Consider the following 23350-nt stretch of genomic DNA (forward strand, 5'->3'; position numbering starts at 1 on the left):
ACTTTTCAAGCACGCCTGATGTTATCAACGATATCAACGTTCAACGGCACTCACCGATAAGCAAAAAATCGAAATTGACAAGACCATTATCTAAATTGTAAACAATCAAAGCATTGAAATTAATTAAGTGAAACAATTTATTTTAGTTTTTCACGAATTTTAACATTTATCTAAACGTAGTGTGATGTGATTGTATTGAATTATCTTACCGCTGGGGCATATTGTAAGCCCACTCGAATAAGTACCATCATCCTGTCTATTTATGCCGCGAAATAGTCATGCATTGTACAACCGTTATACTATAGTATAATACATTTGAGACTGAAATCTTATGTCTCAGGCAGTGTTAGTAGTAACCGCGGAAGTCAATCGTGAACGTTTGTTAAGTACATATTTCATTAGAAAAATTGGTACCCGCCCGCGGGATTCGAACATCGTTGCATCGCTAGATACGAATGCACTGGACGTCTTATCCTTTAGACCACGAAATGTGATGCTGAATGAAACAATAAATATCTACAGGCAACAGAATGTAAATTGTAATAAATGTAATTTGTGTAATTTGTAAAATTGTGTAATTTGTAATAAATTGTAATAAATTTTCTGTCGTAAAGCAGTAATGCGTTTCGGTTTGAAGGGTGGGGCAGTCGTAACTATACTGAGACCTTAGAACTCATATCTCAAGGTGGGTGGCGCATTTACGTTGTATATGTCTATGGGCTCCAGTAACCACTTAACCCCAGGTGGGCTGTGAGCTCGTCCATCCATCTATGCAATAAAACAAAAACTAAAAAAACTGTATCTTTGTTTAATCTCGTCTTCTCTTCGAAACATATCGGAAACTTCGGAAACCATATAATGACAATAAACATGCGAGATTAAACCGTAAATGTAGTTTTAATTATGCAGTTAATATATTTTTTTTATTGCTTAGATGTGTGGACGAGCTCACAGCCCACCTGGTGTTATGTGGTTACTGGAGCCCATAGACATCTACAACGTAAAATGCGCCACACACCTTGAGATATAGTTTTAAGATCTCAGTATAGTCACAACGGCTGCCCCACCCTTCAAACCGAAACGCATTACTGCTTCACGGCAGAAATAGGCGGGGCGGTGGTACCTACCCGTGCGGACTCACAAGAGGTCCTACCACCAGTAGAAAGTACAACATTAAGTACTGTAAAAGTTTAAATATAAAAATGAAAACAAGCATTGTATACTTAAAAATATATTTCATAAAAAAAGTTAGTTACTCACATAAAAAAATTACTAAACTGGCACATTTAATAACTTAAATCTAACATAGAAACTAATTTCACCTTCTTATAAATTACTTTGCGACGCACATTTTGACGAAGAAAGCATTTTGACGAACAAAACAAAAAATATCTGAAAATCGAATAATATTCTTAACTACAAAACTTATTTTACATTAAAAAAAGATTATGATAGACTTGAATGATTCTTGATTAAGATAATAAATAAACCACTTTGACTTCAATTGGATAAACGTTAAACTATATTATTTTCTCTTTTTCTTTTATGCGAGCTACATAAATTATATTATTATGAATTATTCAGAATTAAAAATCGGATATTCTACTCCCAAAAATACCAGTAACTAGTAACAGTATATTTTGTACCTACTCGTTTTCTTCATTCATTAAATTAACTACAAACTCTTTGCTATATTTCAAAAGTCAATTCCAGTATTTGAGAAAGAAACAGGAAAAAATGTAGCGGATAAACATGTTCATTAAAAATGTCACGGATTTGCATTATTAATATATTCGATAAACACGTTTTTTATAGCAAACAATTATTTCTAAAACGTACGAAACTATACCAAAAATTTAAAACAAACTCGTGGGAAACTAAAACAACAAAGCTTAAAGCTTAATTAATGTGCAGTTAAAATCTTTTTACTGTATTTCCTATCAGTCTGTCATAAATGAATAGAAAATAATGTTTTTTAGATCACGATATCGGTCAGCAAATATTATTTGTGTGTAACAATAAACTATTTTGAACGTATCGAAATAAAATAATGCAATCTAAGTACGGTTTATGTTAAAGTATTATATTAATCGTACTTTAACAGTACTTAAATAAGGATTTTAATTAATTTAAGGAGATAAGTAGCTTAAATGCTGTGTTTTTTTATGTTCAATAGTGAATCTCAAACAAAATAATCAATGCCCGTAGTTTAACAACAACTGATTTAACATCGCACACTACTAAAGCTTTAGCTATTATATATCGAAGCTTGAAAGGCAAACGTGACTAAGCGACAATAACTGCTTTGTACATAAATGATAGACAATAACTATATTCGATTTGTGATGACTCGTGAGAACAACTTATAGATGTGGTTCAGGAGGGAGATTGGTCTATAGTTCTTTAAAAGAGTTTTGTCTCCTTTTTTGAAAAAAAGTACCACAATGCTGTTGTTCCACGCCTTCGGAGTTCTCCCGCGGTGAATGACGTGGCTGAAAAGCTTCCGTAGCTCTACTAAGAGAGGTGTTCCTCCTGCTTTCAATAGCTCAGTTGTTATACCATCATCTCCGGGGGCTTTTCCATTCTTGAGTTGTCTCAGAGCCAATCTTATTTCGTCCACACTGACGTCCGGCAGCTCATCGGTGAAATGGCGCGTGAGTGGGGCTCTACAATCGTGACAGTTCTGTACAGGACGGGTGGTGCAGGACTCATACAGCTGACCGTAATATTTTTCAATCTCAGCGAGAATTCCCATCTGCGACATAATGACGCTACCATCGGAGGTCTTGAGTTTCGATAAACTACTTCTCTGAAGCTGCTGGTTAAATACCTTCGACCCACGGTTTTGTTCAATGGCTCTTTCAATTCTTCGAGTAGTGGAGCGTCGAAGGTCACGTCGAACCAATTTCGTTATCTGCTTGCTGAGAGCCGATCGTTCTGACGGAGAGGCGGATGTGTCCTGACGCCGTATGGCCATAAGTCGCAACGTCTCGTCTGAGAGTTCGGATTTTTTTCCCGTTCGCTTCCCGCTGAAAAATTTGGCACCCTCTTCCCTCATGAGTGTGACCAGATTTTCGAGGTTTTCGTCAACATCATCAGTGGTTTCCAAGTTAACAAATCGATTTTCCAAGGTTTTATGGAAAACTTCTGAACCTGCACTGATTTGGAGCTGGCTAGGTCGGAGTGTAGACTGTATCATGCGGTGCAGATGGGTAAACACAGCTTGGAGAGGGAAGTCAAGAGAAGGATCCAACTGGGCTGGGCGGCGTTCGGCAAACTGCGTGGAGTCTTTTCATCGCACATACCACAGTGCCTTAAAACGAAAGTTTTTAACCAGTGCGTCCTGCCGGTAATGACTTACGGAGCCGAAACGTGGACACTCACAGTAAGGTTGGTCCGTCAGCTCAAAGTCGCTCAGCGAGCCATGGAAAGAGCCATGCTCGGAGTTTCTCTGAAGGATAAAATCCGGAATGAGATTATTCGACAGAGAACTAAAGTCATCGACATAGTTCAAAGAGTCAGCAAGCTGAAGTGGCAGTGGGCTGGCCATATATGCCGTAGGACTGACGATCGCTGGAGCAGACGGGTCCTCGAGTGGAGACCGCGCAGCGGAAGACGTAACGTGGGACGCCCCCTGGCTAGATGGTGCGATGACCTCCGCACGGTGGCCGGCAAGAAGTGGATGAGGAGAGCAGCAGACCGGGCTCAGTGGTGTAGATTGGGAGAGGCCTATGTCCAGCAGTGGACGACTGTGGGCTGTTGATGATGATGATGATGAAACTATATTCGATGCGTAAAAAAAGATATTTCTAGGTCTATTAAAATCATTTCAATCCTACAGCTAGATTCGTTAAAATAGATTTTTTTTCAGGTATTTCAACTTTAAATTAGTCTACTGTAAAGTTCACGCATTGTCGCTTAGTCACGTTTGCCTTTTAAGCGTCGATATGGAGTGGAAAAATTATATGAGATGAATATTTTTTGTTCGATGAGTCAAATAAATAATAATTCATGTTCACACAAAAGAAAATAATAAAACTGAGGTGCCATAATAATATGGTACTTATTCACTCTGTACCCAATGAACTTTTAAAGTAGAGTAACTAGATTTTATATATTACGATTGTTTTGCTATATTATTAATTTATTGACGACAATATATAATTTTAATGAAGACAAAATTTATCATTCCAAATGTTTTTATTGTTAACATTAACGATTACTCGTAGTAATGTCTATTTAACCAAAAAATAATAATATAATCTGGTTGACATTGGTTAAATATTGATTTAGCTTATCGATGTACGATAGTGTAAGTATTAATATTTTGAAACAATTCTAATATTAGAAATGGTGAAATGACTAAATCCCTGTATTGCTCTTCACGAGAAGATAGATTCGTGGGCGTCAAAATGTAATCCTACAAATCTTAATTTCGCGGGTCGTACTTATTTAAAGACTTTAAAAATATATTATTTTAACTCAGCGGAGCGAATTCCATTTGGCTAAATTTCAATTTATTGTAGATACAATAACGCTCATTTCTCAACAATTACCACAGTATTATAAATAGTTAAGTTTGTTAGTTGATTTATTTTTCCTTCGTATGACGACAGAGCAACGAATAGATATGATTTTTAGCAAAGAAATTGTGCACGGCCCAGAGAAAGGTGTGCTTTACTAAAGAAAGGTAATGATAATACAGAAGACGCTTAGCTTAGCGATAACACATACTTGTTAATCATGTTCATAATTAAATACTAGCTTATACCTGTGAGTTTAGTCACACGGTTTATAAAGTTTTTTTATATAAAATATATATCCCCAGGAATATGTAGTACCTATGTCTAGATGAAAGGTACCCTTAATTTATTTTTTTGTACCTCTATAACTTGTTTCTTGTACATTTTGTAAAAAAAAAATAAGTATAGATACCGTACACATAAACTTAGATTTACGAACCACTAATGGACGATACATTTTCTTTCTTCTAAAGACTAGCTCTCTAATACACTAAAATATAGATTTACTCATAAAAGTTATAAAATTTACTTGTGTTAAACTCCAGTATTACTCTAGGTACCGAGACAAATAATACGAGTATAAAATAAATTTAATATAATCAAATATTAAACAAAATTAATGAATAAAACATGAAAGTGTTCATGACGAATAACAATGAGTGCCAATATTTAAAATTTACGATTTATATCTGGAATTTGAACGACGGACTAAGCTTTATTCTTCGCTACTTCACTGGTTTTCATTATAATTGAAGAGCAAATCCGAAAATACAATTCGTTTAAAAGTAGCCCTAAGCGCTTACATATCGAATAACATATCAATGGCAACCGCAGCTCTTCACAACCATGTTCTTGTACTTGCGTAAGATCACGTTAGAATCATCCGTATAGTAGAGGACCGAGATTGGAGACAACTTGATCGGCGCACACGAAGGTTTCGGTACCTTGTAACAAAAAAATAAAAACATTTTGTAAGCTTATGTGGCGCAAAAAATAGGACGCCTGATAATAATAAATAATAATAAATAATAATAATAAATAAATAAATATTTACTAACAATCACGCCACGTTAACTGGTCCCGTGCTAAGTTCGTAAAGAACTTGTGTTACAGGTACCGGATAACGGAAATAAATGTAAGATTTTTATTATACACATACATATATTTAATATACATCCATAACCCTGGTAAAGACATTTATATTTATCATACAAATATCTTTCCTTGGCGGGATTCGAACCCGCGACCCCCTTGTGTAGTGACCATGTCACTTACCACTACACCAGACGGTCGTTCGTATTCGTGTCGGATGAAGGTTTGTAGGCAGACGAGCATACGGCCCACCTGATTGTAAGTGGTCACCGTCGCTCATGGACGTCAGCAATGCCAGGGATTATGCCGTAGTTGAAATCTCGCAGTCACCAAATTTTCTAGCTAAGGAAATATGTTGCTAATTGTGTTGGTTACAAGCTATTCATTCAAGAATAGCTTCCACGATGAAAGATCAGATCTTATATTAAACTTAAGATCATACTGTTCCTAAATTTGTGTAATTACTTATGGTAGAGTGCAATATCAGTGCACATGATACGTTCGTGGCATGTGAGCTGATACAGTCTCTTTCTGCGGAGAAGCAGTATCCCAAGCTTTCCACTAAAGCTGAAGAGCTGCCTACGTGAATGTCTAAATTCTAAATAATACTAAATAATCGGGAGCATCCGGGGCAAAAAATCTGACTTTACATTGAAACTGTTATAATACATTGATACTGATACAGCTAAGACCTTAGAACTCTTGTCTCAAGGTGGGTGGTGGCATTTAAGTTGTAGCTGTCTATGGGCTCCGGTAAACACTTAACATCAGGTGGGCCATGAGCTCATTCACCGATCTAAGCAATTACAGTCGTCGTGGCGTAAAGGATAAGACGTCCGGTGCATTCATGTTGAAGCGATGCCACGGTGTTCGAATCCCGCAGGCGGGTACCAATTTTTCTCTTGAAATACGTACTCAACAAATGTTCACGATTGACTACCACGGTGAAGGAATAACATCGTGTAATAAAAATCAAACCCGCAAAATTATAATTTGCGTAATTACTGGTGGTGGGACCACTTGTGAGTCCGCGCGGATAGGTAGCACCGCCCTGTCTATTTCTGCCGTGAAGCAGTAATGCGTTTCGGTTTGAAGGGTGGGGCAGCCGTTGTAACTATACTGAGACTTTAAAACTTGTATCTCAAGGTGGGTGGCGCGTCTACTTTGTAGATGTCTATGGGCTCCAGTAACCACTTAGCACCAGGTGGGCTGTGAGCATGTCCACGCACCTAGGCAATAAAAAAAAAATTAAATGTAATGTTATAACAAATACATATTTGTAAACGTGACAGAATTGTTAGAATTATTATTATTGTATTTGAAACCGTCCAACACATTAAACAACTAAAACTATCGGAACAAAACTTAATTGAAAAAAATAGCTTTCTTTTATTTTATCAATAAAATGTACTCACCGTTGTAGGATTTATCAGATGTACTAAAGTCTGGACTATGGCGTGATTGGTAGCGTTTTTGTGAGCGTTCAATGGGAAATTACATTCGCCGCTACAATAAAAAGCCCCATAGCCGTCCGGTGCTATGATCCAATCCTGAAGGTAAAGCTCTTTATAGTTCTCTTACTCTTATAGTAAAAAACTCAATAGCCAGGCACGTTTAACACAAAATATCCGGCCGGCGAGAGAATGCGAGTCTATCGAATAGAATTTAGCGCTTTAAGCTGGCACATTGATTCGTTTTTACACGCTTTATATTAGCTTCACTTGTATGTCATTGTATGTTTGTACGTTTGTAACTGACTCCTTTAGACGTGATTTTGACCCACTTTAAACGGCCAGATTTCATTCAAACTTTGTAGATTTATCGAGGACCGATGAAAATTCAATATTAAAAAGATATTGAAAAAAAATATTGAAAAAATTTAAATTCAACTAAAAAATTAAAAATAAATAATATTTTGAAAAACTTAAAAAATACGCTCTATATAAAATTCAACAAAAAAATAAATAATTTTAACAAATAAATTTTAACACTATTTTCAATTTAAATTTATTTAAATTTATTTTCTAGTTTTTTGTTAATTTTTTTTAATAGTTGTTCTTCAATTAAAACTACTCTTACGGATTAAAGCTCGCGTTTTCAATTATCGTGGTCATCACGGACGTGGTCATCCGAAAACTTTAAAGTATTTGAAACGTCGGAAATTATACATATAATACAATGAATTAATTTTTACCTGCCACTCCAGATCTTTGAAGCTAACATATAACGTTTGAATTTGACAGCTTCTTGTAGTCCAATGCGCTGTATCTGTGTACAAAATTACACGTAATCCTTTAAAAATATGAAAAATTCATACATCATTTCACTACCACAATATAAATAATTATTTCAAATAAAAATGTCCAATAATACACCAATGCATTTAGGAACCTTGATGAAGCCATCTATTAACATCAGTCGCAGGAGGAAAAAATATATAAATATACTTTATGTATCTGGTTTCTGATGATGTTTGAAGTGAAACTTCTTTAGGCGCGTTGAGAATAAAATTTAACTCGCGAGAGATTCGTTACGGCCAGAGAGAAAAAATACAATTTAGAACGAGTGAGAGTGAGAAAATAGACAGAGCGTCTCGCGAACCACTCTACCTTGGAGGGAGGGAGAAAGCGAGCTAGGTTGTTTCTCTTATACACAGCATTTCCTATTACAAGAGAAATTTGATTTAAGGATGAAAAATGAAGAAAACCACAATACTACACACCGCAAAAGAAGTTACACTTCTTTCACGTGCACCAAGTTCCAAGCGAACCATTAAATTCCACTTTAAACTTATTCGCTTTTGTTATGGTTACCAAAAATACACTTAAACGAGCCAAGAATATACAAAGCCCACCCGACATCAAACTAGTCCTGACGCCACAGTAGGCAAAGCTACTAATAACTAGAAGAGTAGTCGTGGCCTAACGGATAAGACGTCCGGTGCATTCGTGTTGAGCGCGATGCACCGGTGTTCGAATCTCAGGATGGTACCAATTTTTCTAATGAAATACGTACTAAACAAATGTTCACGATTGACTTCTACGGTGAAGGAATAACATCGTGTAGTAAAAATGAAAACCCGCAAAATTATAATTTGCGTAATTACTGGTGGTAGGACCTCTGGTGAGTCCGCGCGGGTGGGTACCACCACCCTACCTATTTCTGCCGTGAAGCAGTAATGCGTTTCGGTTTGAAGGGTGGGGCAGCCGTTGTAACTAAACTTGAGACCTTAGAACTTATATCTCAAGGTGGGTGACGCATTTACGTTGTGGATGTCTATGGGCTCCAGTAACCACTTAACATCAGGTGGGCTGTGAGCTCGTCCACCCATATAAGTAATAAAAAAAAAAAAAAAAGAGTAGACCAACCAGGTTATCTTATTTGTTTTCTAGCCGTTGTTCCCATTTTCTATATTGAAAACCAAAGACCGCCAATTGTAAAACTTTCATAATTATTATTTTAAGGTTCATTCATTGCTAATTTTTACTCATGCTTGTGACGTTTCAGTACAGAGTCATCTACCTAAGTTTATCAAACTTATAACGTTATCTTTAGCTTTGAAATATGGAGGTTAAATTGAAATTTAAAACACATTCATATTTTCAACATACCAGCTAAAGGATTTTTTACATAGTTCTCCGAGTAACTGTGATTTCGCAAACGTCTCGCCTCGCGTTTTCGTCTCGTTCCCAAATCTGTACTGCCTAAATTTGGGCCACTTTTAAAGAATGCCACTAAGAACGGTTGTCTGCCTTCAGTGGTAACTCCTCGCGGCTCTTCGAGACCGATTTCTTCAGGCTTAATGTGGCGTTCTGAAATTACAGTAATTTTAAGTGTAACCACACAAACATCGTTGATCATAGTGTGTAATCAAATATCAAAACAAAATGTGTGCAGGAATTGTTACTTTATACCCTTTGTCCTCTGTATTTTCATTTAATTAATAATAAATAACTTAATAAAAATACCATTATAATTGCATCTTTTACCAGTTTTGACGCCTTTATTTGTGTTCGTGTTCGAAATAATTGTCTAGACAAGAACATAAAGGTCACTTTCCGTTATTTAAGTAAGTTATTATGTTTTTAGTTAGGTATTCTCTTAGGCTCAGATGCAGAAGACCCACTTCCTACGGTTATTGGAGTCATGGTAACTAATTACCCCATGAATACCACAGGCCACTATGATATATTAAGTCGAAGCTCAGTACAGGAGTAATGGCGGTTTTCCCAAGGAGTGACCGCTTCTCGTCCGAAACAAGAATGACACCAATCCGTTCCTAAAATACCCTACCATTCTTGAAGACAGGATAAAATGGATACTGCTTATTCGTGCAGAGATGCAGTCATGCGTTCTGATTTAAAAACAATTAAATTTCCGACCTGGTTCTCTCAAGATTGGTGCAGCTTAATGCTGTAATATCCATAATTCCCACTAACCGTAAACTACCGTAATCTGGTTCACCCATTTAATATTACAATAAAAAGGCGTACCGGGTTGTGAATGGGGATGTGCAGTAATGAAGAAGCCTCGGTTATCAGCTGGTGAAGTAAGCCATGCTGCCAATGCACTAGTTACGTTTAATTCTAGCCATCCTTCAGCCCCGGCACTGGTGTTCACAGCAGCCACCTGCTTTAGTTCTAGTCCTCTGAAATTGTGTAACGTTTTTCTATTATTTAAGAATATTTATTCGGTAACCAGTAATCGTCAGTGACTATAATTCTTTTTTTTGTTGTTGCTTAGATGGGTGGACGAGCTCACAGCCCATACTGGTGTTAAGTGGTTACTGGAGCCCATAGAAATCCACAACGTAAATGCGCCACCCACCTTGAGATATAAGTTCTAAGGTCTCAGTATAGTTACAACGGCTGCCCCACCCTTCAAACCGAAACGCATTACTGCTTCACGACCGAAATGGGCAGGGTGGTGGTACCCACCCGCGCGGACTCACAAGAGGCCCTACCACCAGTAATTACGCAAATTATAATTTTGCGGGTTTCATTTTTATTACACGATGTTATTCCTTCACCGTGGAAATCAATCGTGAACATTTGTTCAGTACGTATTTCATTAGAAAAATTTGTACCCGCCTGAGATTCGAACACCGGTGCATCGCTCAACAGAACGCACCGGACGTTTTATCCGCTAGGCCACGACCACCTCAATTTTTCGTATTGCCTAAGTTGCTTTGATTTTAACAACCTATTTTCTATCATCAGTTAGTTATTAAAAACTATTAAGCAACAACCAGTATATATCTTAGAAGCTGTAAGTCCTGAATCTACTTTTGAATTACGCTATATGCTCCATTTCTGAAGAGAAAATCATTTGGTTTCGGATGGCTATCGGATTATTTCGTTCATTCCTTTGACTGCCTTTGAAGTAGGAATGTTTCGTGAACTTGTAAATCGTTTTCTGCCACAAACAACAATGTTTTCATTATACCTATTAATAGCTCGGTACACAAACATTCGACTCCAAGCATATGGAGTTTCCAAAATTGCATTTAGCTCGATGCAATGTAGGCATCGAGCTGTGTAATGCTATTACAGTAATTCCGCTCAATTATATCACAGGAATAACATACTCGTATAACTATTGGCACCGAAAATGAGAAAATACAATAAATATTCACATGAGAGTCTTGTTGTTTTAATACACTATTTTGTTCAGACAGTGTTTTTATTAAGATTTTGATAATTAGAATAATAATGACGTATTTTAAATTGATAGATCGATTTAATATTGCTGATAACGATAAAAAATATACAAAAAATATAAAAAATATTCAAAGAAATAAGGATAGGTATATCCCATGATTGACTCTCAAAATTACTTCATAAAGCAAAAAAACTTCGAAACCTGTTGTTAGATGAAAACAATATTATATTATAGCGATTTCATTTCAAAATATAAAAGAGATACCACGAGAAAATATTTTGCATGGACGTAATTTTTTAAGTATTTTTTATGCTTCTCTTTAAAATAAAGTAGTTGATAGTTTGGGAGGCTTAACGACAAAGGGAAGATCTTCCACCGAGCGGGTGATATTGCTCGGTAGACCGACGGTCGAAACGTTGTTGTTCGGAACTTGTATATATGCGCTTTATCTTGAAAATGTCGTAAGCGAGATTCAGGCTTCTGTCAATTGTCTTGCGTTGTATGATGGCTACCCGCCACAATAGCGACTTAGTTTAAAAGCTAAGTTAATGGTATGCTTTTTTAAATGATACGTAGATTGTGTACAAGATTATATATTATATATTATAACTTTTGTATATAAAATGTATTAATATTCCTATCCAATGTGCCTTTACTAATCGTACAAATCTTTAAAAAATTTAAAACTACTTTTAGGGTTCGTCGTCCATGACTGTATGGTTTTAGAAACGTCGGAAATAATATAATAACAATAAAAAATGCGACATTAAACCATAAAACTAAAAACCGAAGAAAATACTTTGAAAATAAGAATGAATTTTGCCAATTATAATACAGTAATTTACATGTTACCGTAGATTGTACACCACTTTCACACAATATATACTGAAATATACATAATACTGAAAGTTACTAACCCCAAATTATCAACATTAATCACCCGGTGTGCGATAACAGTATAAAGGCTTGTAGGGTCTTCCGTATGTGACGAAGACTTATGCAGCCTCAATTCCGCCGCAAGCAGGGATGAAGCATCCCCCGGAGTACCAGCCACTTCGAACCAAATGTGCCTGCCGTGACCATGACGTAAAACACCCAGGTGATGTCCTGTGTGAAAAAATGTATTAAAGTTAAAAAAATATATCAGTCTTTATTTTTAAGTGAATGCTTCGTCACCTGGCCTATAAATATTCAGACTTTGTCTGAGCTATCAGCCTTTAACAAAATGCATGAGAAAACTTAACAAACCTATTTGAAAGATAATTTAGATCGAGATTCATTAATCAGGTAAATATTCATGTATATCAATATTTAGACTTTATAGGAAGCAATATAATTCACGGATAACTTTTTTTTTTCAAGGATAGCTTATATAAGATCATGTCATCACGCCACAACGCGATCGCCGTCGCCCAGCTTGAAACATTAGGCCGAAGTCTCAGTTACATTAGAAATGGATATGACGACTCTTTCACCCCTTAGCCCAGAACACGTTATAGGTACGCAGCAGAAATTGGCAGAAAATAACTGACAAGACAAGCCCACCGTTTCTTTTATCTACCCGAACGTCCAATTCCTGTGCCGAAACTGACGTGAAATAATACTAATAGAAAATAAAATAAGAACACTATATATAATACTTAAACGAATAAATAACGCGTTCATGTAGTAGCTGTAGTTCATAGTCGGAGTCGCAATAAAGTTATAAAATGGACATCAAAAGAACTTGACATTTATTTTTAAAAGTCGTTTAATATTATAATGAATATAATTTAAACAATATATGAATAGGATATACTCATAAAATTACTATAGAATTAGTGGCTTACATCTTTTTATACATATCTTACCTAATAATTTAACTACCTACATGCTAAATGCTTGGTGATTTTTATTCACACTAAAATCAAATTTCGTGCCAGGTGTTCAGCTGTAATTCGATACACGATGCACGTGTGCGTAAATATTCATATTTTTATTTAATTACTTGAGCGGTCGGAATTTACTCGTTTTTATTAATTTTATTACTGTTTATATTTCGTCAATTTGAAAGATCATCTAGTAGCAATAATTATTCGAATCCTCTCGATCCACTAATGATGCTTTTAGATACCTCAAGCACCGGTCACAGTTCTCGTCGAACCCGTCGCTTGCGACGAAGGGTTCGGCAAGTAATTCTAACCTATAGACACAGCCCACTGGGTTTCCCGCCGGATATTCTCAGTGGGTCGAGTTTCCGATCCGGTGGTAGATTCTGCAAAGCACTACTCTTACTAGGGTTTAGTGTTAGCAACGCCCGTGGGTTAGAACTCACCTACTCACTCGGTTAGGCTGGCAGAGCTTACCAAGGCTACCAACTTAGATAGGATTTTTTTTTATCCGAAAACAATAAGCATTGAGCTGCCTTTTCGAAGATTAACAGTGAAAGGAATTTTTTTTAGAAATGAAGTTTATTCACATAAGTGATAGTTTGAATTCACAAATAAACCTCTTTTAGGAAAAAGTTTTTTTTTATTGCCCTTGTAGGCAGACGAGCATACGGCCCACCTGATGGTAAGTAGTTACCGTCGCCCATGGACTTCAGAAACGCCAGGGGCAGAGCCAAGCCGCTGCCTACCGCTACCTACCTTTTTAGAAAAAAGTTCGTCAATCAGCGCAGACAACGCAGACCACGAAATAAATCGGGACAATAATTTCAACTATGAGCTGACCGGTTGTTAATATCCAAATAAAATATAACATCAACCTGTTCTTAGGACTTTTTTTTTATTCTTTATTAGAGCCATACACCTATTAAGTTAAGTCGGCTTTCTTAGGACTTCAAAAGGAAAAAAAACCGTAGTCTATAAGATAGCTTTACTATTCTTCTGCTGTCTATCTATCTTTTCAGCACTTCAGACTATTTTTCTCAGAAATAGTTGAATTACATAGAATAAATATAAACTACGTTTAGTATATGCACAGAATCAGTCGAATAGCTAAATTCATGTTATGCTATTTTAATAATTTTATACGTTTTTAAGATTTGTCGGCGTTTTTACAGCATCTCGAAACAAATTAATTAATTCATTCATTCATTTAATTTACTTACAATACCTAAATTGTAATTGTTAAATAAGTTCACAATATTCGTTCACGTACTTCTAGTATTGTAGTGTTGTATTCCGGATTAATTTATTTGTAAATAAATTACTTCTTATTCATTAATTGTAATCGTAAAGGGTTTCGACGACGAAAACTTTTGTTAAGTAATATTATACCGCAAACAGTTATAGACAAACCAGTCTCAATCCAGATCAAATAACTTAAGAAATCAATAAGCGCGAACGAGTGCATAAAGTTGTTATTGAAGTAAGTAATAACTTAAAATTATTTTATTTAACACAAAATATGCTATTTTTATTTATTTTATCATAATTTTTCTAAGGCAAATACTGAAATTTTTAAAATTTATAGTTAGTTTGATTATCAAAATGATTCTACAATTGTTCAAAAGGAAACATAAAATATGTATTTCTTGAATTTTATTTAGGTACATTGAAATTGTAATTCTTGGAATGTTTATCAATTCTGTCTGCACGCGCTGTTCAGTATTAGTAGATTTAACGCAAGCGCGTTGCCGTGTATTTAATAACTATTACTAGACATCAGTTTTTTATATATTTTTAAATAAATTATGGAGCATGGCGAATCTGTTCGATATTTTTCTAATTATGAACCAATATATAAAATAATAACAAAACTATAAAACTGTACACTATATAACAGAACTTCCTGATAAAATTGTTAAGACTGAAGAATAAACTTTTTGGACATAGTTTCATTTTTTTTTCAGTTGGAAGCAAACAACATTCATGTATTATTGCTTTTCTTGTGATTTAAATTGTTTCTGTAAAAAAAATTAATGTAAGCTCTCGGAGAAAAGCGAATAAAATACAATGTTAAAGTGTTTGTTAAGTATTATACCTGATATTATGTAGTCTACCCAAAAATCATGTCCAGATGGGAGTTAATTTTGGACATTCAATGGACATTCAGGAAATTATTACTTGGTAGGTATTACATTACTGGGTAACTAAATTTTAGAGGTAGGTGACAGTTAGCCTTCTTTAGGATGACCTTCAACTTTCATTACGAAATAAATTATCAAGTAAATTATGAATTTGGTTTGGAAGACCGAAAAATAAAACATTTGGTTGCGGTTTTGAGGATGAAACAGCATCCAATTCATTTTAAGTGGCTGATTTAGCTTCAAAAAATTTTTGGCATAGCACTTAGAAAACACAATGGAGTGCTTTGTGTTGTCAGGCCAACGCCATCCTGCCTATTTCTGAAGAAAATGAAGATCCACGAATGTATTAATACAATTGAAACTTCAATCTTACTTCTTAATTACATTATGGCTTTACTTCGTGGTACCCAAGAGTTTTGACAATTTATGTATGTTTATGTATGTAGTTATGGGCATACCAAGTGAACTGCGAGTTCGTCAGTCCATCCACGCTATATAATAAAAAAGCGAGCTAGTACGGTTAAAGCATAGTGAAGGGTTCCGCACGCGGGATGAATGTTCGGGTTTAAAACGAGACGTAAACTATTCTAAATAAAAAATAAATAAATTTATTTTAATTATAATTAGAAAATTCTCTCTACCAACGTCTGTAGTCAAAAATATCCCAGACCCCAAAAAGGTCGATATATTTATAACAAACCTAATTTCTTCGAATTTTTAATTTCTAAATAAAAACTCCTGAATGAAAGCCCCGTTTCATTTTTAAGTGTTATCGATAATATTACCGGATGTACGATTATTTGCACTACACTATCTTCGCTCACTTGTATTTCTACTATTTTGTAGAATTTTGATACATAAATTATACATTGTAACATTCACGTAATAAACATGAATATATTAAAATATAAATATATTGAAATGACTTTAAATTTATAAGGTAAGTATCTTTCAAAGTTAATCTTTATATGGCCAACAGATATCTAGTAAAAAAGATCGAACGAAATTATAAAGGTTCAGTCATTTGCCATTTTTCCCCTACCGAACCCTAAAAATCACATTTACATAGTTCGAATTCCATGAGGTATGTAGCCAGGTAGTAAGACATTGAGTCACTGGTCTCGACCACCACGTTGATGCGAGATTACAATACAATAATAATAATTTACGGAACATTAAAGAAAACTCGCGCCGTTTTTAGACCTGTATTTGAATTTTTTTAAACGGTAATAATCAGTTATTCTGTAATAACCATGCTATAAACAGGTGAACTGTTCTTAGAAATACACGATCTTTAATTATTTTTTTACGAGTACATTTATGTGGAATTAATATATGCACTAGATAAAATAACAATATGATTTTAATATCTGGAAATTTGTTAAGATTCAGTAATATAGTTTTATTGCTGATGCTTAAAGTGGGTTTCTAATAATTTTACGAACTATGCAATTCGAAGTCAGTACTGCTAGGGCGGCTCAACAGGCAAATCAATTTAAAAAAAGGTAAATAAACCATTGCATACTATTATGTTCACATAGGTACGTATTTTGTTTTCGTTATTGTAATATAGTGAACACAAATATTAAGTAACATAAAATAGCAAGGAAAACAAAAAATAACTTACTTTTGCTTTGAAAAGTCATAATTAAATCACTTTCATCAATAGCTTGCTGCTCATCACCGCTGAGAGCCATTTCAGAACTACGTGTAGGGCGTGCCTGTTCGTGCTCCTCAGCCAGTTGCTTATAAACGTCCAACAGGAAACTTGGAGCCGAACGATCCAAAGGTGGAGATTTAGATCTTCTGGGTCTTTCTCCTAAGCCTAAAAGATCTAAAATTTCATGTTCTACTACCATGCGCTCGTGTCGTGTAATCGTATGATGAATTATCGTCTGATCAACACCATTGTCAATGTAAAGTCCGGAAAGTATGGCATCGGTGACCACAGTAAACAATGCAAAACACGCACACACCAACTGCACAAAACCAGCCATATTCGTTGTGAGAGCGTCTGCGACTGGCTAGTGGCGAGTTAACGAGATGTGAGACGCGTCATGGCCAGCCGCGGGATCTAGCTGTGGACCTGCCCACTCAAGGTAGGCCGCCGCCGCCTGCTCCGCACTTACCACTGCCTCCCCTCTCACGCCTCACTCACAACGCCGCAATAATAAAAACATTCAACTTCGCCGGACACGTCAGTCTGGTCAGTCCGAACTCCGAATGTTAATAAGTTAATTTAATAATTATTTATTACTACCATTAACAATGCAGTTATGTACTTTAACGGGTGGCGTATTGATCCATACATTATCAAATCGGGGCAGTAAGTTTGAATTTTTTGTAAATTAATCTCTTTAATACTTTCCCTAATTTAGTTTGGATACCCCAACTACCAAGATTTTTACCACTGAAACTCAGAAGTTGAGTCTCAAATTTCGAACCCGAAAGCAATGTTCGTTGTTATATGAGTAAATTAGACACATTATGCTAATGAACTGACCTCTATCTGTTGTTGAGGAAACAAACATTACTTTTTATCAGTAACGTGACATTAACTTGTAAATAAACTTTATAAAATACTATTTGTTTTCATATAATTTATTCAAAAAAACAAAATGACATTTTTTTCATAATATTTACTAAAATTATATTGGTTTTTGTCAATCTTTTCTTTACGTGTTTGTAATATCCATAGTAGCATTTCCACTTCGTTATCACTATTCCGCTTATAATAAAGTACAGAATCGCTTTTAACAACTTTAAATTTAGAATTACAATATCAATAATGATTTACTATTTCACGTACTTTTCCATAAATTTCTTATGGAACTCTGATCTTAATGAGTCATTTATAAAAGTATTAGGTTTCTTTTCCGGTTCAGAACGAGCGCAATTTTTGAAAACAACGTCATCGTCCCATCTTCTTTTTACCTGGAACAACCCAAAAAAATATATAGATATAATATTACGATTGTCCTTTTTTTTATTGCATAAATGGGTGGACGAGCTCACAGCCCACCTGGTGTTAAGTTGTTATTGCAGCCCATAGACATCTACGACGTAAATGCGCCACCCACCTTGAGATATAAGTTCTAAGGTCTCAAGTATAGTTACAACGGCTGCCCCACACTTCAACCCGAAACGCATTACTGCTTCACGGCAGAAATAGGCTAGGGGATGGTACCTACCCGCGCGTACTCACAAGAGGTCCTACCACAAGTCGTTACGCAAATTAAAATTTGCAGGTTTGATTTTTATTACACGATGTTATTCCTTCACCGTGGAAGTGAATCGAGAACATAAAATTTGTTGAGTACGTATTTCATTAGAAAAATTGGTACCCGCCTGGGATTCGAACACCGGTGCATCGCTCAACATGAATGCACCGAAAGTGTTATCCTTTAGGACACGACGACTTCTTAAATTCTTCTTAATCGATCCTCATAGATGAAGGTTGTGACTCTCATAACTCAGTCAGTTTCTCTCTAATGATATCATGTAGAGGCCTAATGACGAGTTGTGCTGAGTGGTGCCTCTGGGCGTTCCAATACCGGATTCATCCAATGCTTGAGAAGATTATGTTAGATGTTCTTAAAATCACTTTCAATTACTTTTGCATTTTTGTATCGTATTTATTAGTGGGTGTACAAAATCACAGACCATGTGGTGTCAAAACAGCAACCAGTGTTTATAGAACCGAGAATGTAAAATTTTGAATCAACTAAAGTCTAAATTAAATTATTCAATAGTCTTGAGTCCTCAATATCTGTCGCTAATATGGATAACGAAAGGAAAAATAATTTTTTGTGCATTATTAAAGTATTCCCTGTTGAGTCTCAATGATATTGATTCAAGTACAAGTAAACCAAAAACAATAGCAACAATATGTTTTAATAGTTATTTTTATAGCATAGATAGGTGAACAAACTTATGGCCAACCTGGTATAAAAGGGTTATCTGGTAGTTGTCAGTATACTTCACCAATAAGATAGCAAAACAGATACTGATTGAATATTATTCGCACATGTTTCAATACACATCGTATTATTATCATATGGGAAGGATATCTAAAATACCAATACACAACAAAGGCTCTGAATAATTATAATCTAAGTGAGACCCAAGTTTATAACCACTTAACACCAAAAAGACAATGCTAGACAATGCTAAAACATTCTTGGAAGAATGAAAAATAATATCTTGAAACAGATTTGAAAAGTACCATAGTGTACCAGAACAGAAACAACATACATACAACACATACAAACACATAAATATGCGATAAGAAAACTGAAACACAGATAATATCCCGTTACTACGGAATAATAAATTAACAAAAACAAAACACCAGCAAAACAACAAACGTCAATTAAAATATGCATTTAAATTCTTTATCAAGATAATCCTGGTCAATGTGTAATTTAATAATGTAGTATCATGAAACTGACTAGAATGAAGAACTTGTACTACAACAAATGACTACCTACCCACTGCAGAAACTAAAGGTCATCTACAATTTTTTTTTTTTTTTTTATTCCTTTGATTGGTGAATAAGTTCATGGCCCATAGAAATCAACATCTTAAATGTTGTCACCCACTATGAGACATGAGTTCTAAATATCAGATTTTATACCAAACGAAAACACATTACTACCCCATTCTACTGCCATTCATTAAGCAAATTATAATTTTGGTGGGTTCGATCTTTATTAAACACTATTTGTTCATGATGGAAACCATTTGTCAATTTACGTTAAGTATATATTTCATTACCATTGGTACCTGTCTGCCGGATGAGAGCACCGGCACAGTCACATAGTTTTATACAAATGCACCGGGAGTCTATCTTTTAGGGCACAATGACTTCAACATTGATAAATACAACATCTGACATCACAATGACATCTGCAGTTCAGTTCAATCACCAAACAGTTATCAGGAGTTAAAACAAAATTCATTTTAATGTTTTTAATTACCTTCATGTCATTCTTCTGTCCTGCAGCGGAGTAGTTGAGTAAAGGATTACCCGATAATATGTTCTCCATTCTAATTCTTTCCTCTTCTTGTTTCTTTTCAGCTTCCTATAAGGTAAAACAAAATTGATTTGTGCAACAAGGTTTATTTGTTATTTGCATTTTATTTAGTTTGGGTATCAAAGTACACTAAAGTTAGACAAATTAAAAAAAATATATATTGTAAAATTTAATTTAAACATACTTTGTGTACATCAGTACAAAAATAGTCTTAACTAGTATCTAAGATATATCTTACTTTTTTAGCTTGTTCAATGGCCCTTTCCTTTTTAATTCTGTTTAATTCTGCTAGCAATGCAGCAGTATCATCATCTGAATCATCAGAGTCAGTGGAATCGCCTTCAAGAGGATCATCAGCATCAAGACTTGCTGCAGGAACTTGATCAACCTTAGTTCTTTTTGCTTGTGGTTCACTTGTACGTTTTGTAGTAGTGGTTTTAATATCTTTTTCTCTATCATCCAACTCCTTACGAAAATCACGAGAGCGTAATTCCTCAGATGTCCCTTGACCTGATTCCCTATTAAAATAGATTTTAATATTTCACTTTTTCTTAACCTTTTGGTGCATTACAAACATGGTGTTTATGCTTTGAACGAGTTGTAAATTCTGGTTTTGAAGATTAGCATAGTAGCGTATTTTCTAAAACAATAATTCAAGTACTCTACTTTGTCTCAAGATGGCTGTTTATGAGGTCCGTTAAGCACTTACCACCACGCGGGTCGTAAGTCCAACTTCGCGAATAGGAATCCAAATTTAGATCGAGAAATAAAACTAAACTAACCTGTATTTAAGTTTGGTATGACCAGGAAGATCTCTGCTGGAATACTGTCGAGAAATAGCACTTAAGTCTTTCTCTCCTCGGCCTTGACCACCTCGTGCAGGATCAAAAGTGGGTCTAGCAGCTGTAGTCATAATGAACGCTGGTGCTGACTTGATGAACGGTGATTTTATGTCTTGCTATTGTGCTTGTATACATTCAAAAAGCTCTAGACCATGTCAGAGACATTTAGCTTAGCAGTAGGTAGGTTTGTAAACATGCAATAGTACTTTTATTGCAGAGTGGTTATTTACAGAAATTGGTATCAAGTACTGCCTATCAATTATCTCTTTGTCGATTTAAGTGAGTTCAAATTAAGAAAAATAGGACAACTTTTATCATTGAATTTAATAACATCATTCACAGACTATTTAACACAGAACACTATTACTTCTAGCGAAGCTATTTAAGTAGTAGTTTTATTTATCCAAATGGAAAGGCAAAGGCGTCGTACCATACAGCCTAATTTTTTTATACATATTTTTTTATTTTATGAAATATGATACTATGAAATGAAATGAAGTTGATTAATAATATGAAACATGACATGATATGAATTGAAATGAGATGAAATGATATAATATGGGATACTTTTATGCAAAATGATAATATGAAGTGAAATGAAATGAAGATGATTAATTTGAGACATCAATCAACTGGGATGAAATTAAATGAAATGAATTGAGATGATATGGGATGATATATAATCTCAGTAAAATGGTGGTCATTTACTGAGATTTTTTCAGTGGACTTTTTGGAGGATCCCGAGAAGTTACGTCCAGCGGCTTTGTTTCATTTTCCCACATTTGTGCACTGTCCAAAGAAAAATCTGTGGATATGTATTTGAATTGATTCGTATTTTAGTGAGAGCGAGAAAGAGATGGGCAGACTTTTCATGACGCGCATGCAGTGCGACGTCACGCCGCGCGCTTATTCACAAACACGACACAAGCACAACATGTGAATGTGTGAACGCGAACTACATGGTAGGCAGAGTGGAGGTTGTTAGGTTTTATTTTCGTTACGGAATTTCTTGGTTCGGTTGCCGTGCTCAAAACCCGCGATAAAAGCTATACAATAGCTTAAACGCTTTTTTTTCTTGATATTTTATAGTTTCCATTAAATTCTTAATTATCCTTTATAATTCCTAAGTGCTTGAATAAAATTATACGTAAATGTTTCACATGCTATGTTTCATATAAAAGTTAAGGGGTAATGGTCGAGCGACATAGCTTTGTACAGGAACTTTGCCTTTCAACATGTTCGTAAGGGACGAATTTCATCAATTGTGAATCAATATTACAACTCTCCAAGACATCCAAGACTGTTGATCTACGGACCTAAACATAAACGGCTTGATATTCTAGATGTAAGGATAATCCAGAGCATTTAAATTGCGTTATTACAAGGATAAATAAATTGTAAACTTTCATTTATTATATCAACATTGTGTGTTTGGAAAGAGATGCCAAGACTGAAAGAAAGTCGGGCTAAATGTCGAAACAATTACTGTGCTTCTGAATTATGCTTCAACTACATGGAAACGCTAATTAATATCAAAAGCAGATTAGTATTTAGCATGGTACGCTGTCAATCAATTATACAAAAATTAAATCATTAAAGGAAAGTAGGAAGCGGAGAATGTGATAATTTTGTATTACGAGGGCTGCACTAAAAGTATCGGGAATGGAATATTTCCACTGTTCCTGTCATATTAAAATCTTTTTAATTGAAAACTCCTTGGTTTTAAAAATCGAATACCATTTATTTATTTAAAAAAAGATTCTCGGTCTTGTCACGAGGTTTTGTCAAACTTGTTTAGTCGTTGAGAAAATGGAATTGACTCGTGAAAATTCAAGAGCGATGATTTATTATGACTTTCGAAGTGGTTTAATACAAAAACAGTGTGTTGACCGGATGATTTCTGCATTTGGTGATGAAGCCCCATCCAAAACCACAATTTATCGCTGGTTTGCTGAGTTTGAACGTGGATGTGTCAAGCTCAGTGATGATCCCCGTCAAGGTCGTCCAAAAACTGCAGTCACCCAAGAAAACGTTGATGCTGTGCGTAAGCTGATTCAGGAAGATCGACATGTGACATACCGCGAAATTCAGGCAACCTTAGACATTGGCATGAGTCAAATACAAATAATCTTGCATGAACAATTAGGTGTAAAAAAGTTGTTTTCCCGATGGATACCGCATTCG

General features: G+C 35.2%; 2 protein-coding genes across 2 annotated transcripts; both read right to left on the reverse strand.

Moving 5' to 3' along the window:
• Positions 1–1215: 1215 nt before the first annotated feature.
• On the reverse strand, positions 1216–17390 carry gbb (glass bottom boat). The gene is made up of 7 exons (XM_089740269.1): positions 16916–17390; positions 12194–12383; positions 10109–10263; positions 9227–9427; positions 7810–7883; positions 7031–7165; positions 1216–5467 (listed from the first exon to the last, which is right to left on the reverse strand). Exons 1-7 carry the CDS (start codon positions 17283–17285, stop codon positions 5342–5344), a joined length of 1251 nt encoding a protein of 416 aa, XP_089596395.1. The 5' UTR covers positions 17286–17390; the 3' UTR covers positions 1216–5341.
• A 483-nt stretch (positions 17391–17873) lies between these two features.
• c12.1 (spliceosome-associated protein CWC15) lies at positions 17874–21558 on the reverse strand. The gene is made up of 4 exons (XM_028186167.2): positions 21107–21558; positions 20563–20842; positions 20268–20372; positions 17874–18222 (listed from the first exon to the last, which is right to left on the reverse strand). The coding sequence occupies exons 1-4, from the start codon at positions 21235–21237 to the stop codon at positions 18085–18087; spliced, it is 654 nt and encodes a 217-aa protein (XP_028041968.2). The 5' UTR covers positions 21238–21558; the 3' UTR covers positions 17874–18084.
• Positions 21559–23350: the final 1792 nt, after the last annotated feature.

The sequence above is a fragment of the Bombyx mandarina genome, chromosome 04, assembly GCF_030267445.1.
Source record: "Bombyx mandarina strain Sakado chromosome 04, ASM3026744v2".
Lineage (NCBI taxonomy): Eukaryota > Metazoa > Arthropoda > Insecta > Lepidoptera > Bombycidae > Bombyx > Bombyx mandarina.